Source organism: Populus alba, chromosome 17 (genome assembly GCF_005239225.2).
Source record: "Populus alba chromosome 17, ASM523922v2, whole genome shotgun sequence".
Taxonomy (NCBI): domain Eukaryota; kingdom Viridiplantae; phylum Streptophyta; class Magnoliopsida; order Malpighiales; family Salicaceae; genus Populus; species Populus alba.
In genome coordinates, this window is record NC_133300.1 from 1,649,640 (window position 1) to 1,670,071 (window position 20,432).

General features: G+C 32.0%; 1 protein-coding gene across 1 annotated transcript; it reads right to left on the reverse strand.

Moving 5' to 3' along the window:
* Positions 1-690: 690 nt before the first annotated feature.
* On the reverse strand, positions 691-4,685 carry LOC118060446 (mediator of RNA polymerase II transcription subunit 15a). The gene is made up of 5 exons (XM_035073669.2): positions 4,546-4,685; positions 2,708-2,849; positions 1,658-1,769; positions 983-1,061; positions 691-888 (listed from the first exon to the last, which is right to left on the reverse strand). The coding sequence occupies exons 2-5, from the start codon at positions 2,818-2,820 to the stop codon at positions 851-853; spliced, it is 342 nt and encodes a 113-aa protein (XP_034929560.1). The 5' UTR covers positions 2,821-2,849; positions 4,546-4,685; the 3' UTR covers positions 691-850.
* Between the last annotated feature and the right edge of the window lie 15,747 nt (positions 4,686-20,432).

Here is a 20,432-nt window from a genome sequence, read left to right on the forward strand (position 1 = left end):
AAGAAATCAAATTGATAGTTTAGGATCAAGTTTAATAACAAATGTCATTGTTCCTTTGTTTTTAAACCCTACCTTCTATTTTTATTTTTATTTCAATTGAATCCTTTTAGGCTTTTCTCTAGTTTTATCCTTTAATTGATCATATTTCAGTTTATTTTCTATAATGTTATTACAATCTCAAATATTTAATTTGTACTTGATTTTACAAGCAATTGTTTTATTATATTATTAAGTAAAACATAATTAAAAAACATAAACCAGATGAAATCCATTATTCATGTTATGGTTTTGAAAAAATTAAGCTATGAAATCTGAATTGATCTAATATATTGTTGTATTAATACTAAAAAAAGATTAAAACCAAATTATGTTTTTTTACCGGTTATATGAATTGACTTTAAACCCATCACATTGATTCTAACTATATCATGTTAGGACAACTTTCACGTTGGTGAAATAGACAAGTCAAGATGAGAGGAGAATTTACTATTAATCCACTACTTTTTTATGTTGCGCAAAACATAAACCAGATCCTTCCAAAATATTTATTTAACCAGTGTCTGTTTTATGTGAAACAAACAAATTAATCCCTCAAGTTCTTTAAATAATTAATTGATTCTTTAATCACATTTTACCGACAAGTTAGTGGAACAAACTGATAAAATATTGCTGACAGCTCTACATTTGACCGACGAAAAACTAATGAAGGGACCCGTTTATTGCATAATGTAAAAGTACAGGGAAAAGATTTAAAAGATCTAGTTATCAGCAACAAAACAACCAAAACAAAAAGCTATTTCACTGTTCAGTGTCTCACTGTAGAAATGGTACTTTGTAATTCCAGGGAAGATTAGTTTTCCCTTTGGGAATGGCCATCTGCAGATATCCCTGCATTATATGTTTTGATTAAAGCATGGTATATACATAGCAATAGAAAACAAAAGGTTAGGATGTTTAGAAATTCAATGCTTGGCTGCATTACCATTGCCAGTGGGTATGGTATTTTGAGACTTGGTCTCCATTGCAAGCATCTTCAGAGATATTTTACGCAGATAATCAGACTGAAATCTGTGAGCAGTCCATGTTACAAGAGAAGGGGGAAGAGGGATATATGCTCTTTCTAATATGCTAGGCTTTCTGTATTTGCATTGTCTGTGAGCATATACTGTAAACTATGAAGAGAGAATAGAATTTGCTGGAATGAATTGTATTATTGATCACATCATATATTTATACAAGTGCATTTACAGCCATTCCCATAGATTAGGAATCAATTACTACCTTACAATTTATCATCCTATAGACTTAGTTTTACACTAGGAAAGCCAATGTATTCAGATTATCCATTCCTAATAAATAGCTTACGAGATTCCTAACATATACTTCGGTGTCCTCTCTTTTTATTTAATTATTTATGTATTGATTCGTTATTTGCATTTTGCACACTTCCCTTTGTACTTGAAAATGACCTTGGTCACTCTAAATAAAACACTTGTAAAGAGAACTAACGAAAAGATGTGAACTTCTACAGAATGACTAGTGAGGAAGTGTGGACACACTACACACACGTGTACATGCATAAATCCACACACTTATGCTTGTGTATATTCATGTCTAGAGAATATCGAAATTATTGAACCTAACATTAGCCGAATACCTGATTGGTGGCGGCAGTATAAATCTTTTCCTCAAACCGTACGGCAATTTTCTTGAGTTCTTGTAATCCCTCTTGACCAGAAAACGGAAGATGCCTCTTTAATATCTCTATTCTGCACATGTAAGACATACATCTATTTTTACTTCCTTTCCCCGTGTTATTCCAGAGGTACAGGGTATAGGAGTTCACTTGGCCAAACTTCTGTCTAAAATTCTAGTTACGAGCTTCATGGTTAATTTTCTTGAACTGGAAGAACCTTCCATTTATGGCTATGCTCCAAGATATACAAGTGAATTAGTTGCAAACCAAGGGAACTCTGTGAAAACATTACAATAGCATTTACTCTGAGTAAGAAAACTTTTATACATGCACTATAATTGACAACGAAAAGAAGAGAAATCCCTTTAATTTATGAAAATGTAATGAGATAACCTTATCTCACGCTGGAATATATACTCTACAGTGCTCATTGGCTACTGCAAGTGCCAGCAGTAGCTGTCTATATGATTTTGAATGTAGAGAGATCAACAAAACATTCAACTTTATGCTGAGAAACTAGGAAGCCATACACCATTGTGGCTAATTGATTTTTGTCTGCTGCTTTTCTACTTTAAGATCACTATCATTTCAACCCTGTAGAAGTTAAAACAAATAGAAGGCCCAAATCCATCACCATTCATTTAAGTTCATTTGCAACTGGAGTTTTAAATGGAAACACGTATGCTCATAGCAATAGATTAACCTTGAAATTTAAAGCAGAACAAGCTTCATACAGCCATCCCAGAGGTCATCATCGAAAGAATAGATTACACAAGAAGTTCCAACAAAAATTACTTCCCAGCACTTTACGTTCCCTCAAGTTTGCTTCTTGTGAGAAACACATTAAAAGATGAAAAAAAAAACAAAAAAAAAGAGGTGTGTGATACTTGAGGTTGCCTCATGGCAGTCCAGCTAATTTTAAGTAACCTTTTGCCCTTCTACTTTTCTTTCATATAAATAAAAAATTTACTATTTTGCAGCACTTGCACATATTAGGAAACACATACTTACATTTTGTCAACTATTCTTTTCCGTGAGTCAGGCTGCAATTGAATTCTCCAATCACCTGTGTCAATGACAGGTTCTCCGCCTGGGGCAGTGGGCCTCCAATTATTGGCATCCATGGGGTTTTGGCCAACCAAAAAAATCACTTCTATCATGACAATAAATAAATAAATAATATTGCACGTTAGAATAGACCCTAAAAAGAAAGTCAGGAACAGCAGAAGAGTAAGAGCACATCAAAGTCATGAAAATTGGAATATCAGTTTATTCAGAATTTAATAGATTTAAAGAGAACTTCCATCTAATAGCATGTACTTTATTAAAGAATTCTACCAAATATGGATGCATGAAATCTGAACAGCCATAAAAAATATACACGACCATTCAAGGCAAGGTGCTAGGATCTTGGGTATTGGGGTATTATAAGTAAGATTTGGGCCTGAATCTTCATGGTGCTTCTAAAACCAAGGAAGCTAAAAACTAGCCAGCTAGTTCATAACTTGCCGCACCAACTGATGGTGAGTGTTGGTAAACCAAGCCATAGAGAAACTCATGGTGCTTCAATTTTAACTTGATGTTTTCGAGCAACACTTGTGATACATCATCGATGCAATGTTTACAATGACAAGCTTGCATTTGTATTCATTGTGGTTTTAGAGGTTCACAGCTTCTGATCAAATAGATATTTAATGTTCCGAAAACATTGTATACGTATTTAAATGCTTTACTTCAATAGATAGATTAAGTTATCTCTCTAGATATCAGTATATCACATCTTACCAATTTAGATTCAGGACCTTTTTCAGGTGCTTACCAATTTTTACTCGCATGCAAATACATACTGTCAAACCCCCTCCCCCTCCCCCTCCCCTCCTGTTGTTATTTATGTATGTATTTACTTTTCTGAAAGAATAAATGTTGTAGGGAGCAAAGAGAGTAAATAGAAAGAGGAGAATACAAAACAAATGGTTTAATCCCCAAAAGAATAAAGAAAGAAGAAGAAAACAAAACAAAGTCATAAAACAAGGCTTTTCAATCCCCCGATGAATATCAGTAGTCTAAATACCCCAGCAAATAGAACATGAAGAGGCCACAAACAAAAACCCATCCCAAAGAGATTGTCTAGGATGTTTTAAGCTAGGAAAATGAAGAAGAAAACGACGAGCATTAACATGACCAAATTATAAAATTTAAAGTTCTTTTCTTTCTTTCTTTTTTCCATGTGTGAGCTAAATTTAAAGTTCTTTCCAAATTATGAAACCCAAGGATATCGTATTGTTGTTAAAAACACAATAATTTTGAAGAATTCAGTAAATTCCAAAAAATAAGAATCAACCAAACAGCTCATTTTTCGGCCATTCCGGCAGTAATATCCCTTCCACTCCAGCTGCTGCATAAACTGATTAACAAATTATCGATCGAGCCTAAAAGATTTGAATTGATTTCTATTCTCCACTTAAAAATAAAACTAAAAAATAAAATAAATTTGGGTTCAAGAATTCACGGCTTGATTATTACAACAATAACTGTGAGAAAAATAAGATAATATCATGTAAATTAAGGGGAAAAATTGAAAAAGAAAATATTAGAATCGGCTGATTGTGCGTTTCTTTGAATTGCGGTCACTAGCAGCGATTTCATCGGATCCCATTATATATTTTTTTAATTTACTTATTAAAATCGAATTGCGTTCACTAGCAGAGATTTCATCGGATCGATTATTTGTTTTTTTTTTTTAATTTACTTATTAAAATAGAATTTCTGTCTCTGAATAATAATTACAATAAAATAAATGAAAACACCCATAAATTTTAAAAACAAAAACATGATAGAAAAGGAAGCACCTGGCAGAAATCTGAAGCCTTCTTGGCGGCGGCGGTTTCCGAGAGGCGGGGGAGGGAGGGAGGGCTCGGGCGGGGAGAGGAGAGGAATGTGGGACCAAAGTGAACTAGATGACTTTATTCTTTTCCAGATTCCTTCTAAAAAAATTAACGAGTAAATGCTCGCTCGCTCGCTCGCACACACGCATATGTTAAATTCTATTTTTGTTAAACAAACAGATTAATTCCTCAAGTTGATTTAAAAAATTAATTGATCCTTTAATCACATTTTACCGTCAAGTTAGCGGCACAAACTAAGCATTTTACTAACGAAAAATTAATGAAGGGACTGAATTGTAAACATATTTAAAAGTATAGAATTAGTTAGAACAACTAGTTATCATTGTCTCTGAGAATTAATATACAGCTCAGCATTTTGTTGCACATGGCAAGTTATAAAATGTTTGATATACACTTTGGGCATCACAAGGAAAGGATTGATCATTCTCTTGTACACAATTATCTCAATCACATGATTATGATCACGAGATTAATGTATTTATACAGTTTTGACTTATCTCCTTTTTCTTTGATTTTTTCTAGTTTTTTCGTTCAGTATTGGATATAACATTTTATAGGATATAGTTGTTTCATAAAAAAAAAAAAAAAAAAATTCTAGGAAACATAATTGTTAAACACAATTAAGCACATGATGTATAGCGCGATATCAAATATTTTAATCTTAGTTATTTATTTATCAAATATCGATCTAATTACTAAAATATATGTATAGGCATTTTTTATTTGTTATTGAAAAAAAATATATATTAAAAATTGCATTGTAAGAGCCTACTTATTATTATTTTTTACTTCAAAAAATAACCACCCTGTCACGGAACACCGATACAAAACTAGTTACTTATAATATAAAGTGTGTGGAGCGAGCACTCTGTAGCCGCACTGTTTACCCCCTCACGTTTTATACTAGACACAATGTTCATTATTTTTTTTTATTAGATTTTGCTATAAATTTAAAGGAAAACATATGAGATGAACACTATACAACCATATTGTTCATCCCCTCATGTTTTATGTGCTAAAGATATAGAACCAAGTAATTGTTTCTTCTTTGAGAGTGAGGCAGTGCGTAGCAGAACGAGCCTTCCTTCTCTCCTTCTGGTCAATCGTCTTGAAGAGCCTATGTTCTTGCCTTGATTAAGACTCATATCTTTGTTATTCAACACATATGAAGAAATTTTCCAAAATCGTTTCTTGACATAACATCAAAGTTATTCAACCGATTTAGTGGGTTAATCCGGTTGAATTATATTTATTTTTTAATTGATTTTTTTTTATTATTATTCAATATTAGATTGATTAAGAATTAGGCTTTGTGATTTTTACGGATTAACTTGAGTTATTTCGAGTCGTTTTATTGTGTCTTTTTTTATTGAATTTTTTTCAACAATCAGTTGATTGGGATTTATGCTTTAAAATTTATTGTTAATTGCTTTATATAGCATTATCCTAGTTTTATGACCAGACTTGCAGGTTTGACAGGGTAACCTGAGTTGACCCGAGTTATTTTTTCAATTTGCTTTCTATAAGATTATCTAGGTCTCATGACATGGATCACAGATTTGGGAGGTCCTGAGTTAACTTAGTCATTTTTTATGTTATTTTTTCATATATTTTTTCAATTTCATCTTTAAACACTAAGTTAATTGAGAATTATGCTTTGTAATTTGTTTCAACATTCTTTTATGAGGTTATCATGGTCTCATGACATAGGTCATGAATTTGGCATGTTAACATATCATGAGATCATGATAACCTCATATAATACATATCAAAACAAATTATAAAGCTCGATTATAAATCAACTCAATGTTGGAAATTTTTTTGAAAACAATTCCAATTAAAAAAAGACAAAAAAAAAAACTCTAGTCAACCATGATACAAGGTTGTCAATTTTGTTATGTTCCATTCGAAATGACTGGTATATCTTGTTCCAATTTAAAAAATGAAACAAACCAGAAAAAATTTCATCTTGCTTAGAATCTTAGCCCGTTCCATAAATTTTGCCAAAATTCTGGCTGGAATGTTCCAGTTCCATTCCAACCAAATAATGTTTTTTTTTTCTAAAAAAATATTATCTAGTTTTACAATATTAATCATATCTCTCAATCCGACTGGTGGATCAAACTTAAATCTTACAAGATTTTCCTAACATATTGTTATATCTTAGGTTGAAATTATAGGACAATTCGAGTTTAAAAAAGCTTTGTGAGACTGTTGGTGATATTTTCATAATTTTGTTTTGAAAGGTCATTTTTTGTGTTTTTTTTTAGATTAATTTTTTTCCAATTTAACCATTGAATAATAGATTTATTTAGAATTAAGCTTTTATAATTTGTTTTGATTTGCTTTATTTAGGGTTATTATGGTCTTATAACCTGAATTACAGATTTAGAAGATTAACTTGAGTTGACCCGGGTCAATCCAATATGTTGTCACCCTAATATAGTTTTTTTTTTTAAATATGTCATCTTAAACGTTTTTGAGTCAAACTCTATTCTTACTAGTCGTTCAAGTTGTTTTTGGATCCATATAGTCGATCGGGTCATATCGGTTCAACTCTCACTTTTTTATTTGTGTTTGAAATTTAAATTGCATAATTTCAAGTTTGTTTATCTTTAACTTTGAATTGAAATTATGTTTATTGAGTTTATATATATATATATATATATATATATATATATATATATATATATATATATATATGTTTGTATGTGTGTATAGCACAATCCGCACATAAAAAATGCTTCAAAACCAAAACATACTGTTTTAATTTAAAAAATGAAACACTAACCTGTACGAAATTGACAACCTCTAGAATTTGAGGATTTTTATTGTTCTTTCTGATCATTTTTTGAATGAAACTGATATCTTATATGAAATGTTAAACAACACTGAGATTTCGTTATATCATAACTTGCAGTTCTGCTGCAGACATTAGAAGCCAGGTGGATATATAGGAAGATTGAAGATCGGAATGCAGCCCAATATTTCCAATTTAACTTGGTATGGTTTAAAATCATTTATCAATGAAGATTTTATTCTGGAATAGTTGTGGGTTGGGTATGTCTGCTAAGAGGGCCTCTATTAGGAATACAATAATGCATAATGATATTGAAGTGTGTTTCTTGCTTGAAACCAAGAGGTCAATATAACACTAGGGATAAAATCTATTACAAACATCTTGAAACTGCACTTACTTTTTCAAGTGGTTTCTCTAAAATTTTCTTAGCCACTAAAGCAAATGCAATAAACTCTTCATAAACCTCATTCTCAAAATCATTTCAAAATCATTTGGGCTTATAAGATCAAGTCCTTTTCCTTTCACATGTTTTTTTTTTTTTCATTATTGTTGTTAAGCCTTGGTGATAGTCCAACGAACTACATCTTTCTACTCTTAAGAGTGAAATAGTAAGAATTTGACATGCCAAAAATGATTATGTCCATATCACAGAGACATTGTATACCTAACATATCCTACATTTATTAGAGTCACATCACACTCTCATCATGGTAACTTGAGAAATTAATAGGGAAAATACATATCTCTTTGCTATGGAAGTGTTATTAACCCATGATTTTTATCAATAATGTAGTTTATACCCAGCCATTTTTGTTTTTTTTTGAGGAACCACCGATGCCCATTTAACATTGGATAGTTTTTTACCTCCTTCCTCCCAAGAACCAAAGAAAGATATGATATGTTTCTCAATTTTGGTAGCAACAGTGGATGTGATAGGACATAAAGAAAGGTTGTAGATAGGGAGATTATTTATAATTGATTTAAGCAAGCTTAGTGACGACCTTTCCAGGCAGCCAACTTGCTATTGATTCTATTAATTAACAATAGTTTTCCACATGAGATGAAGATGCACAAATAGGCAGGCCCAAATACTTGAATGGCATCCCCTCCATTCTACATATTAGATTGCTAGCAGTTGAAGAAGTAATAATAGTTCTAGTGATTGAGTTCTTGTGGAAATTAACCTTCAGCCTAGAAATCAACTCAAAACATCACATAGTTCTTTTGATGTTTTGAAGAAATGGAAAATCATATGAACAGAAGATGAGTGTCTCATCTACAAACTGAAAGTGAGTAATTTTCAGTTGATGATCATGACCAAAACAAATACCTTTTATAAGTCCCAAATCACATCTCTTCTTAGCATTCAACTAAGACCCTCAGTTGCTATATTGAAAAGAGATGTTGATAAAGAGTCCCCTTGTCGCAATCCCTTTTCTATAAAGAACTCTTTAGTTGGAGAGCCATTCACCAGAATTGAAAGTTTTGTTGTCGAAATACATTATTGTATCCATCATCTCCATCGTGAACCAAAACCCACACAAGCCATAACTGTTGAAATACCTGGGCAGTAGTTGTTGTGCGTGGTCTAGGATCGTGTACGATACCACTGAAAGGCGAGTGACCCAACTCTCTCTTGGGGGTGCTGGGGATTGGGGGTTAGGCGAGTGGGTTCTCAAAGCATCTTTGTTTCTGCCTTTGAAAGAATTGCAAAGTCTTGATTTGAAGGCTAATGAATTAGTTGGGTGCCTTTGAGAATCAAGGCTGGTTCATATTATTGTGTTATAATAAAATTAAAAATGATGAAATGGCTGCTGTTTAACGCTACTTATTTTGCTTCGATATTTCTCTTGCAGGCTTCGGAGTGTTGAAGCCTTGTACGAATTAATTTTCGTAAGTTCTCCAACTTCAGAAGATCTTACCATGGGAGTACTGAATTTGTTGTGGTTGCTGGTGGGGGAATATGTGGTTTGCTTCTTGCATTCTTGGCCCAAAAATGTGTTAGTTCGGAACTTGTCCGCAATTTTCTTGAAAGTGTCCAGCTAATGGGTGCTTTAAGTGTTGGCCTCATATCTTAGCCTTATTGTTGATCGTTTCCATAGAGAAGTGTTGTAACTATATTTACCTGTGGAATCCCAAGTCTGTCTTGTTTAATTACTTTGTTTTCGCTATTTTTTTTTTCTAAAAATTGTTTGCACTGACCATCATGTTGGAGTATTCTGATCAAGAAGTTTTCCATAAAGAACTCTTTAGTTGGAGAGCCATTCACAAGAATTGAAAGTTTTGTTGTCGAAATACATTATTGTATCCATCATCTCCATCGTGAACCGAAACCCACACAAGCCATAACTGTTGCAACCTATTAATTATGGGTCCCCATAAAAAATAATAAAAAAAATATTATCAAAAAAATATGACAGTGAAAAAGGATGTCAAAATTCTCAAAAAGTGGTCAAAAATTGGTCGAGGAGGTTTAAAAATACAAGAATTAAATTGCAAGAAAATTCAACAGTATTTTATTGACTGATGATAGCCCGGTGGACAAAGAAAATTCATTTTGAGGAAAGAAAAATCCAAAATAAGATGTGTATGGACTCAATTAAATTTTATTGAAGGTTTAATTGAATTTATGGAGAGTTTAATTGCAAGAAACATTGATTTTGGAGTTAATTTGGGCTTTAATTGGAAGACATTAAAGTTCTTGGGTCAAAATATAGTTTTTGAGAGTTAATTTAGTCAAATCAGGGGCTTAATTGAATAAATATTGAAGTTCGATGGCTAGTTAGGGACTTAATTGAAGAAATCCAAAACCAAGGACTAAATTGGAAAAGGCACGTAAATAGAGGGGCTGCAATTAAAACCGAATCAGGCGCCAAATTAAAGAAATTAGAAGTTTATTGCTCAATTGAGTGTCAAATTGCACTAATTCGAGATCAAGGACCAAAGTGAAAAAGGCGGCCAACTTCAGGGTCGCTGTTTGAATTTGACAGGGATGTAATTGAATTGATTTTTACAATCAAAATCACAAATTGAGGACCAATGTGAACTCTGTCATGTTTTGCCGCATTTTCCTTTTAAATGAAATGGCGCATTTTGTCTAAAACGACTTCGTTTCATACACTGTTCATTAAAAAAAAAAACCCAAAACGGTGCCGTTTTGAAGGCACTGTGGGTCTTCTTCTTCCCCTGGACGCGTGAAGCAGGGGAAGAAGAAGATTTTTCTTCCTCTGTCACCGCCATCTCTCTCTTCAAAAAGACGCCGACACCACTTGCTTGAAGAGGCAGAAACCAGAAGAAAAAAAAACAGAGCAGAAAAAAAAGAAAAAAAAACAGACTAGGGCGAAGAAGAAGGAGTAGCACCGCTAGCCACTGTCTCCATTGCCACCACAACACACCACCGCGAACCACTAGTAGCGCCACCGCTTCAGGTAACTGCCTCCTCCCCACCGTTTGTTTCTCTGCCGGCATCCCCTGTATTTTTGCATGTAGAAAGTGAATATTTCACATTCTGCTGCAAAATGCAGCGTGGGCTGAGACATCAGCCCAACCCATGTAAATGGGCCATGTTCGGCCTAGCCCATGCACTTTGGCCGAGTCTGATCCATTTCCAAAAAAATTTAATTTAAAAAATATTGTTCAATATTTGTAATTTCTCCTTCTTGTTTTTTATTTATGTTTTGTTTAAATTCAATATGTTTTTTGTCATTTCAAAAAAATACGAATCCGGTATTAAAATGCTCGTTTTTCATCAAAAACTTCTAAAAATATAAAAAAATTGGAAAAAAAGAGAAATGTTTTTTGTGCATATGACCAAGTGTCTCAAAGCTAAAAAATCATATTATGTTTTTCATACACAAAAAAAAATGTTTTAGCATGCATTTTGGCTTTAATAACTAGTTTATTAAAGCCAAGAGAACATTGGTCAAAATGTCAAAAATAACAAAAATTTAATTTTGTTTCTTTTAGCATCCGGGGCATGACATTACACGTAATACCTATTCCGGATATTAATTTTATTTTTTTTCAAAAACTAAACAATTAGATTTTACCCATTAAGATAAGAACCTCCTTGATAAGGAGGGTTTTTCTTAAACAGACAGAACCAACAATTAGAAACCACAACCAAACCTTAGAATTTATTAGACATTAAAACAATGCAGCTTACCTTAGGTAGGGCGTAGTTGGGGTACTAATACCTTCCCTTTACGCAACTAGTCTCCATACCTGATCTCTAAGACCAGTTAGGATTCCTAGTAACCAGAATACTAGGTGGCGACTTCCAGTCCATATTTTACTGATACGAGACAAGAATTCCTTGTCTCTCTACATGTGCTAGGAATAAACCACATGTGCAACAATAATGCCAAATACCTGGGCAGTAATTGTTGTGCGCGGGCTGCTGTTTAACACTACTTATTTTGCTTTGATATTTCTCTTGCAGGCTTCGGAGTGTTAAAGCCTTGTATTAATTTTCGTAAGTTCTCCAACTTTAGAAGAACTTAGCACCACATAGGTATCCTCTAAGATTGTAAAAGAGCTCGGTATTAATGTATCTATATAAAAAACAATATCGTTTTGACACACGCATAAAATTATGGTTGGTCCAAGTTGATCTGAACCTGATAAAAAACTATGATACAAATCTTACTCCAAGTTAACCCCCGAGTCGGGTCTAACGAGGATTGTTTGGAAAAAGATTATGGAAGACCACCAGTATGCATAAGAAAATCACCAGGAAATTACTGCATGGCTGTGTTTAAAAATCAAAATGGCACACATCAAGTCAAGCATCTGCGTTCGCGACCTTTCTTGGCCAGCAATGCTATAAAGAAGAGAGAGTGGTATATCCACTTTCTCATTAACTACGACATTAATTGACTCCCGGTCAATACGGCCCACGCAAATTGTTTGGTAAGGTTACATGCCAACAAAACTAATTTGAATATTTTTAAATCTGTAGTGAGGTAACATTATGTTTTCTTTATTTCGAGAAAAAAAAACATTATATTTAGAAACGTTTCGGATTAATTAAATAGGTTATGAAAATATAATTGCTTAGTGGTATAGATCATGAAAATATGATTGCTTAGTGGTTGTTTAATGGTATAGAACTATAGAAGTATTAGGTTAACAAATAGATAATAAAGTTAGAAGTTGTTAGTTTAAGTATTTTACCCAAATTTTATACATAGAAAAAGCTTGTTCTCTCTAGTTTTTAATACCATAAACGGTGCATTAATCCAGTTTTTATGGAAATAGCTATAATGAAAATAGTAAAGAATACGTGGACTATCTGTCAACAATGCCCAGGGATGTTTTCGGGATTATTATAAATTATATAAAATAAATTGCTATATATATGGATGAAAAGGTAATTGAGACTAGTTTACAACCCAAAAAACATAATAGAATTCTGAATGTTCTAGGAGCTAAGATTAGTATATTAGGTAGCATGCAGTTAACAAATTATTGTAGTGAAGTGTTGGAGGGATTTTAACAGGTTATATGCTTGCGAATAGGTTTTTTGAGCTCAGATTTCAGACCAGGCAAAGTATAGAGAAGTTAGTAGCAGCGAGCAAGAACCATGAACTCACAAACCAGACCAATATCAGAAATGTGAGGAATCATTAGCAAAAATTTTTTAAAAAAAATAATGACATAAGCAAGTGTCGGTCAAGTAATATACATAGACATCTTTTTTTACTTCCTCCAGAGGTACAGAGTATAGGAGTTTACTTCGCCACCATTTTGTCTAAAAATTCTAGCTACGAGCTTCATGGTTAATTTTCTTGAATTGAAAGAACCTTTCATTTATGGCTATGTTCTATAATATGTAAGTGAATTAGTTGCAAACCAGGGGAGTCTATGTGAAAACATTACAATAGCATTTACTCTGAGTAAGAACACCTCCATGCATGTGCTGTAATTGACAAAGAAAAAAAGAGAAATCCTTTCAATTTATGAAAATGCAATGAGTTAACATCACACTGCAATATATACTCTACAGTATTGAAGTATGAAAACATTGAAACAGGAATCAAGAAAATAATTCATCAAACAATATGAGGGTTGTTTGGAAAAAGATTCTGGAAGAGATCACCAGTATGCGTAAGGAAATCACCAGGAAATTACTGCATGGTTGCTTTTAAAAATCAAAATGGTACACAGCAAGTCAAGCATCCACTTTCTCATCAATTATTTAAGATTTGTGGAAGATATGATACAGGAGATAAGAAAATGATTGCTATTACAATTTCTCTGTTATATATATATATATAAGAGGCGTAGTTTCATGAATCCTTTCCATTAGATAATCAATAATATTGTATATATTCTTTTTGGAGAAGTAACTCATTTTCACACCCTTGTTGTAGTTTTCCATTCATTTTCACACCCCAGTTGCCACCTGCTTTTCTTTCCACTCACGCACACAGTTAGTGCAAAAAAGCACTACGACAATAGTTGACTCCCAGTCAATACGGTCTACGCAAATTGTTTAGTGAAGTCTTAAATTGTTTGGTGAGGTTACATGCCAACAAAACTAATTTGAATATTTTTCCCAACCTGGCGAATAGACTAAGTGCTAAACAATAAAATAAAATAATATTCAAATCTCAAAACAGATATGCAGATAAAGTCATGGAAATGACCGAAGTGATATAAAAGAGTGTCTTGGGAACTTACAGTAGATTTCGTTGGAACTCTTGTCTCAGGACAGTAGCATAGCTTCTTGAATCTCTATTTCTAATCGGAACAGGGGAGCAACGAGAAGCTTGGAGTGGTCGCACCTTTCTATAATAATACTCGACTATTATTTAAAAAAAAAAAAAGGCAGAAGCACAAATAACTCGACAATTTCTCTAATGTGCAAAGGAGTGTTTGACGTGCTAAGGATATAGAGCCTTCCTTCTCTCCTCCTGATCAATCGTCTTGGAGGGCCTATGTTCTTGCCTTGATCAAGACTCCTATCTTATCTTAGTTATTCAACAAATATGAAGAAATTTCCAAAATCATTTCTTGACATAACATCTCACCCACCCCTCAGCCCTTTCTCAAGTCCTCCTACTTAATCTTTAGTACATTATATTTTTTTTTACAATGTTAGAAAAATCACTTTAATTATTCTTTCAATCTTCCCGTGTGATTCACTGCTTGGTGCATGATTCTAAAGTCGCCTATTTAATCTTTAGTACATTATACAACTAAATTCTATCAAGAGGAATTCTTAATTTATTTGGGAGGCCAGCAAAGTCAAAAGGGAGTGGTAGCTCATCATTTCTAAGAGAATTCTATCAAGGAACGAAGATACTTTCGGAGAATAACAGAAAATAAAATTTGTCTCAATTTATTTGGTATCCAACCATATTGGGAAGTGTTTTTTTAAATATTTAATTTTTTATTTTAAATTAATATATTTTTTATGTTTTAAGATCTTTGATGTGTTGGTGTCAAAAATAATTTTTTTATTTTTAAAAAAATTTAATATGTTTTAAAATGAAAAACAATTTGAAAAGTAATAACTATCATACTCATAAACACCCTCTAATAATTGTGAGAACAACAAGGCACATTCACAGACATATCTAGAAAAGATACAAAGTTGAGTTGTAACTTATTAATTCACCTTAAAAACATACTGAGCCTCTCAGGTATGGAAAAGACAGATATTTTAAAGAAGGTGGTGCTCAAGGGTTTCAAGGGAGTTTTCTCCGAAAAACGAAGGTCCATAAACAACATTTCTAAGGAGCTCAAAATTCTCAATTACTTAATTAATTATAGACCGGTTAACTTTCGCACGGTTTAAGTTTTTTTTTTATATAGAAAAAACATTAAAAGAATCTACATATTACCTTTTATTTTGAAAAAATATGCGATCCGATTTATAGCATAGCATGAACTAAAAATATACGATCCGATATATTTTGTTATTACTTCCTCCCCCTGTCTTGTATATATTGTCTTCTGTTTTTCTTTTATGCTAGATAGCCTCTAATTTTGGCTCTTTCTCAAGTCCTCCGCCACTCTCGGTAAATTATTCTATAACATCAGTCTGAGGAATCGAACAAAGAGGGCGATGATTGGGCATCAGTCTTGAAACCACAATGATCCGATGGACGAGAGCCGCTAGTGGAGAAGGATTCATGCATCTCTGTTTTTGTGTATTTCTCATGCTCTTTTTCACTATACAACAGAACTTTTGCCTTTTCCGTTTTTCCTCTTAGACGCTCTTCAATCAATGGAAAGAGGAAACATCACAGAAAGGTGTAAACTGACAAGAAATTCAATGCTCACACTTTGAATTTTAATTTGCATGTATGAGGTCATTGACAGCTATCCATTAAAATTACAGAGTAAAATCTCATTTATCAAGATGGTCTTAATCGGGGATCAAAAATTTGATGGACAGATTGTTAAATAGGAATTCTCTGTATCTAGAGAAGATACAGAGATGAGTTGAAACTTGTTAATTCATCTTAAAAAGATACGTAGCCCCTGCGTTATGGCAAAGGTGGTGCTCAAGGGTTTTAAGGGAGTTTTCTCAGGAAAACAAAAGTCCATAAACAACTTTTCTTAAGGAGCTCAAATTCTCAATTAATTAATTAATTATAGATTAGGTTAACTTTCACACGGTTTAAGTTTTTTTTCTAATAGAAAAATATTAACAATACCTACATAATTTTTGTTTATATTAAAAAAATATATAATTAATCTAACTTGTAGTGTAGCACATGTTAAAAATATATTATTTTCACTATTAGAGACAAGAAGTAATTTGTTAAATCTTTTAAAATACACTAGATGGAGGTGCATCTTTAAAGTTGTTAAAATAAGAATTTACTTTAGATTAATATACAATCTATTCTAACCAATTGATACAATAGAATATAATAAATTTAGAGTAGAAGTTCTAAATATGGTGATTGTAAATTAGTGGCATGAGTTGTTCGTCCAATATGCTACTTCTCTTCAACCAAGAATATTCATTAACTTTGTTGCCCGTCCCCGCGTGGTGTCAATGGTGATTTTTACTTGTTCGTTCGATTGTTGGAGTCATCACCTAATATTTGATTCAGGGTTAGTAGGAAATCCGAATGTATTGGTTTTTGTCAAAGATTCACGAGTAAAAGACTGGTTGTGGCTAAGAAAGGTATTAACACTCCTAACACACTTTACGTGAGATAAGCTACTTTGCAATTTGATGTGATTTAAAAGAAAACTCCTACCATGTCTGTCATGACTAGCTTTTTCAACTTATCTCATGGTGTATGCACCATAAAAATATCCTTTAATAATGAAAACTTATTACTTGATCAAAACTTTATAAACAACTTTTTATTTATTAAAAGCTATATCGATAAAAAGATGGTGAATTATATATTGGTGGATAAGGATTCAACTATTAATATACTACCTCTTAATATTATAAAAGAGCTGGAGATTCATATTTATGTTTATATATAAAAAAAATGTCATTTTCACACAAACATAAAATTGCTTACATGCAATATTTGTGAATGTATGGTATATAATTTTTGTAAGAAAGTTTTATAAACTGATTTATGAAACAAAACTGAAGATGCGTCTTTAATGTCTCTATTCTGCTCTTGTAATTAAATCATTAAGTTTCATTTTTAATGACCAGGCAAAGTATAGAGAAGTTAGTAGCGGCGAGCAAGAACCCTGAACTCACAAACGACACCAATATCAGCAATGTGAGGAATCATTAGGAAAAGGTAAAAACAAATAATGACATAAGCAAGTGTCGGTCAAGTAATATACATACATCTATTTTTACTTCTTCCAGAGATACAGTGTATAGGAGTTTATTTGGCCACCCTTCTGGCTAAAAATTATAGCTACGAGCATCATGGTTAATTTTCTTGAACCGGAAGAACCCTTCGTTTATGGCCATGTTCCAAGATATATAAGTGAATTAGTTGCAAAACAGGGGAGTCTCTGTGAAAACATTATAAGAGCATTTACTCTAAGTAAGAACACCTCTATGCATGTGCTGTAATTGACAAAGAAAAGAAGAGAAATCCTTTCAATTCATGAAAATGCAATGAGTTAACCTTATCTCACACTGCAATATATACTCTACAGTATTCATGTATGAAAACATTTGAACGGGAATAAAGAAAATAATTCATCAAACAATATGCATAAGGAAATCACCAGGAAATTACTGGATGGTTGTGTTTAAAAATCAAAATGGTACACAGCAAGTCAAGCATCCGCGTTCACAACCTTAAATGATTTTCACACCCTGCTTTTCTTTCCATTCACGCAAACAGATAGTGCATAAAAGCACTACGACCATAATTGACTCCCAGTCAATACGGTCAACGCAAATTGTTTAGTGAAGTATTAAATTGTTTGATGAGGTTACATGCCAACAAAACTAATTTGAATATAGCTAACTCCAAAATTATAAACATATTTAAAAGTATAGGGATTAGTTAAAACAACAAGTTATCATTGTCTCTGAGAATTAATATAAAGCTCAGCATTTTGTTGATGGTACCTGCTGCTTGTGGGGCAGAGGTACATTTATTTCTGTTAACTTTCTAATATTAGATCTTGCATAATTTATTAAATTTATTTTAATATATTAAATAATGTAAGGCACAAAACAGATCATAATAGAAGACAATAAAACAAGTGATATATTTGTTGCACATGGCAAGTTATAAAATGTTTGATATCACTTTGGACATCAGAAGGGTTGATCATTGTTATGTACCAGTTTTTTTTTTTATAGAATTATCTCAATTATGTGATTATGATCAGGCGATTAATGTATTTATATAATTTTGTCCCCTTTTTTTTCAATGTTTTTTTATTTTTAGTTTCTTCATTCAATATTGGATATGATTTTTTTGTTACCTTTTATCAGAGCATATGGTTGTTTCATAAAAAATAAAAATAAAAAAAAAAACTCTACACTTATCTCTTGATATTTCCAATTTTTATTTTGAGTTATTGTTTATGGTTTTTTTTTTCGCTTATTAACACATATAGTTTTTTTATTTATTTGACTATATTTATAAAGTTTTTGATTTTCACTTAATTTTTTTTAAATAAAATGAGTGGGCACTCAAAAATTCATATGCCTTATCTTCCAAGCAAGAAGAGTCAAGAAAAGCAGTAGGTGATGTTCTTTTCTCCCACTGTAAATGGATGAAGAGATTAATATCAAAAACATGGACAAAAATTGATGTGGACCCACATCACTTTGATTATTTTTCTATTGAAGTACTTGATAATCTAGTGTATGTCCATAAATTTGTTTACATTGGTTTCTCTAATAAAAGTATATAAAAAAATATTCAATAAAAATATATTTTTATTAATAGATTTGAACTAAAAAAAAACAGTATATTTTCAAGCAACCAAGAGGCAGCCATCCTTCCAAGAAAATCATTGTTGCTAATAGAAATATCATAAACAAGATGGCTGGAATATAACTGAAAAATTCCAGTTTTTTAAATTCATGGAACAAGATAATTAAGATTATGAACAAGATGTAATATTTTTTAATTTATTTAATTTTTTAAATTAAACTAAAATATACCTGCCATTATAGACATGACATAATTAAATTAAAAACCATAACTTTTAGATCCCCAAGCGTACGGCCCCATCTCGTAGAAAAATTGCATGATGGCAATAGTCTCATGGACCAATGTGCAGATAGCAATGAACTCATAAATGCATGATGGTGATTGTCTATCGAACCCATCTTGAGGAAAAAAAATGCAATGATAGGAGGATTGCCACCATTTATAGTGATATTTTCACTGTTAGAGACATACAGTAGTTTAGGGAGTTTTACAAGGAACGAAGATATTTTCGGAGAATAACATTTATAGTGACACTTTTATGCAATTCAATTTTTTCTTTTTTTAGATGAACGTGACTTTCTTAAGCTAGTTGTAGTATATAGATTTTTTTTAAGAATAAAAAATAGAAATATAATTTGCATTCGAGTAAATACCTCCACAAATATAATTCTATTGAAAGTTGTGTCATGTATTAATCTAAGGTCCGTTGTCCATTAATTAATTGGTGGTTGCATTCTAACACTTGAGATTTATTTTTTATGCTTAAGCATTTTTTTTTTTTGCAAACAAAATTGAAATTAAAGCATATTAATTATCCATTCCCAAGCTTACAGGGCAATGGTCTCATGGACCTATCTCATAAAAAAAATGCTTGATAGCAATGGTCTCATGGACCATCCCACTAGCCTACATCGTGGAAAAATAGACTAATAAGTACTTTAGAAAGAAAAAAAAAAGGATTTATTGTCATGACAATGACATGAAGTATTTTGGAAATAATATCATTTGTGGTTCATTTTATAAACAATACTGTTTGATTTTTCCATCACCATCAAAATTAAGACATGATTTTCCACACGTTATTTTCATAAAGAACCACAATTTTAATGACGTAGTTTTGATTTTTTCAAAAAAAAGATATTAAAATGATACAATTTTAGATTAACTCTAGTTAACATAAGATAACTTGTCCGATCTATGACCCAAATCTTGATCCGAGTATTAGGGCAATTTTTGACCTTAACGCTCATCTAGGTTAATAACTTTGGTTTTAATGAAAGAGACATTCTTAAGAAAAATGTCATATATGACACATTTATTCACATCCAAATTAAAACATTCACAAATTGATATAATAGTTATTAATATTTATTTTTAATATATATAAAATGAAAGATTTTAACAATTGATTAATATTGTTAAACCATATGTTTTTATGGTTTTTTTCTTTAATTTAATCTCTTAACATTGAATTTGATTATCCTAATCTCATGATGCAGGTCATAGACTTGATGCGTTAACTCGAGTTTTTTTTAATATATATATATATATATATAATGTTATTACTTCCGCCCCTCTTGTATATACTGTCCTCTGTCTCGACTATTATAAAAAAAGAAAAAGAAAAGCAGAAGCAGAAATAACTCGACAATTTCTCTAATGTGCAAAGGAGTGTTTGACGTGCT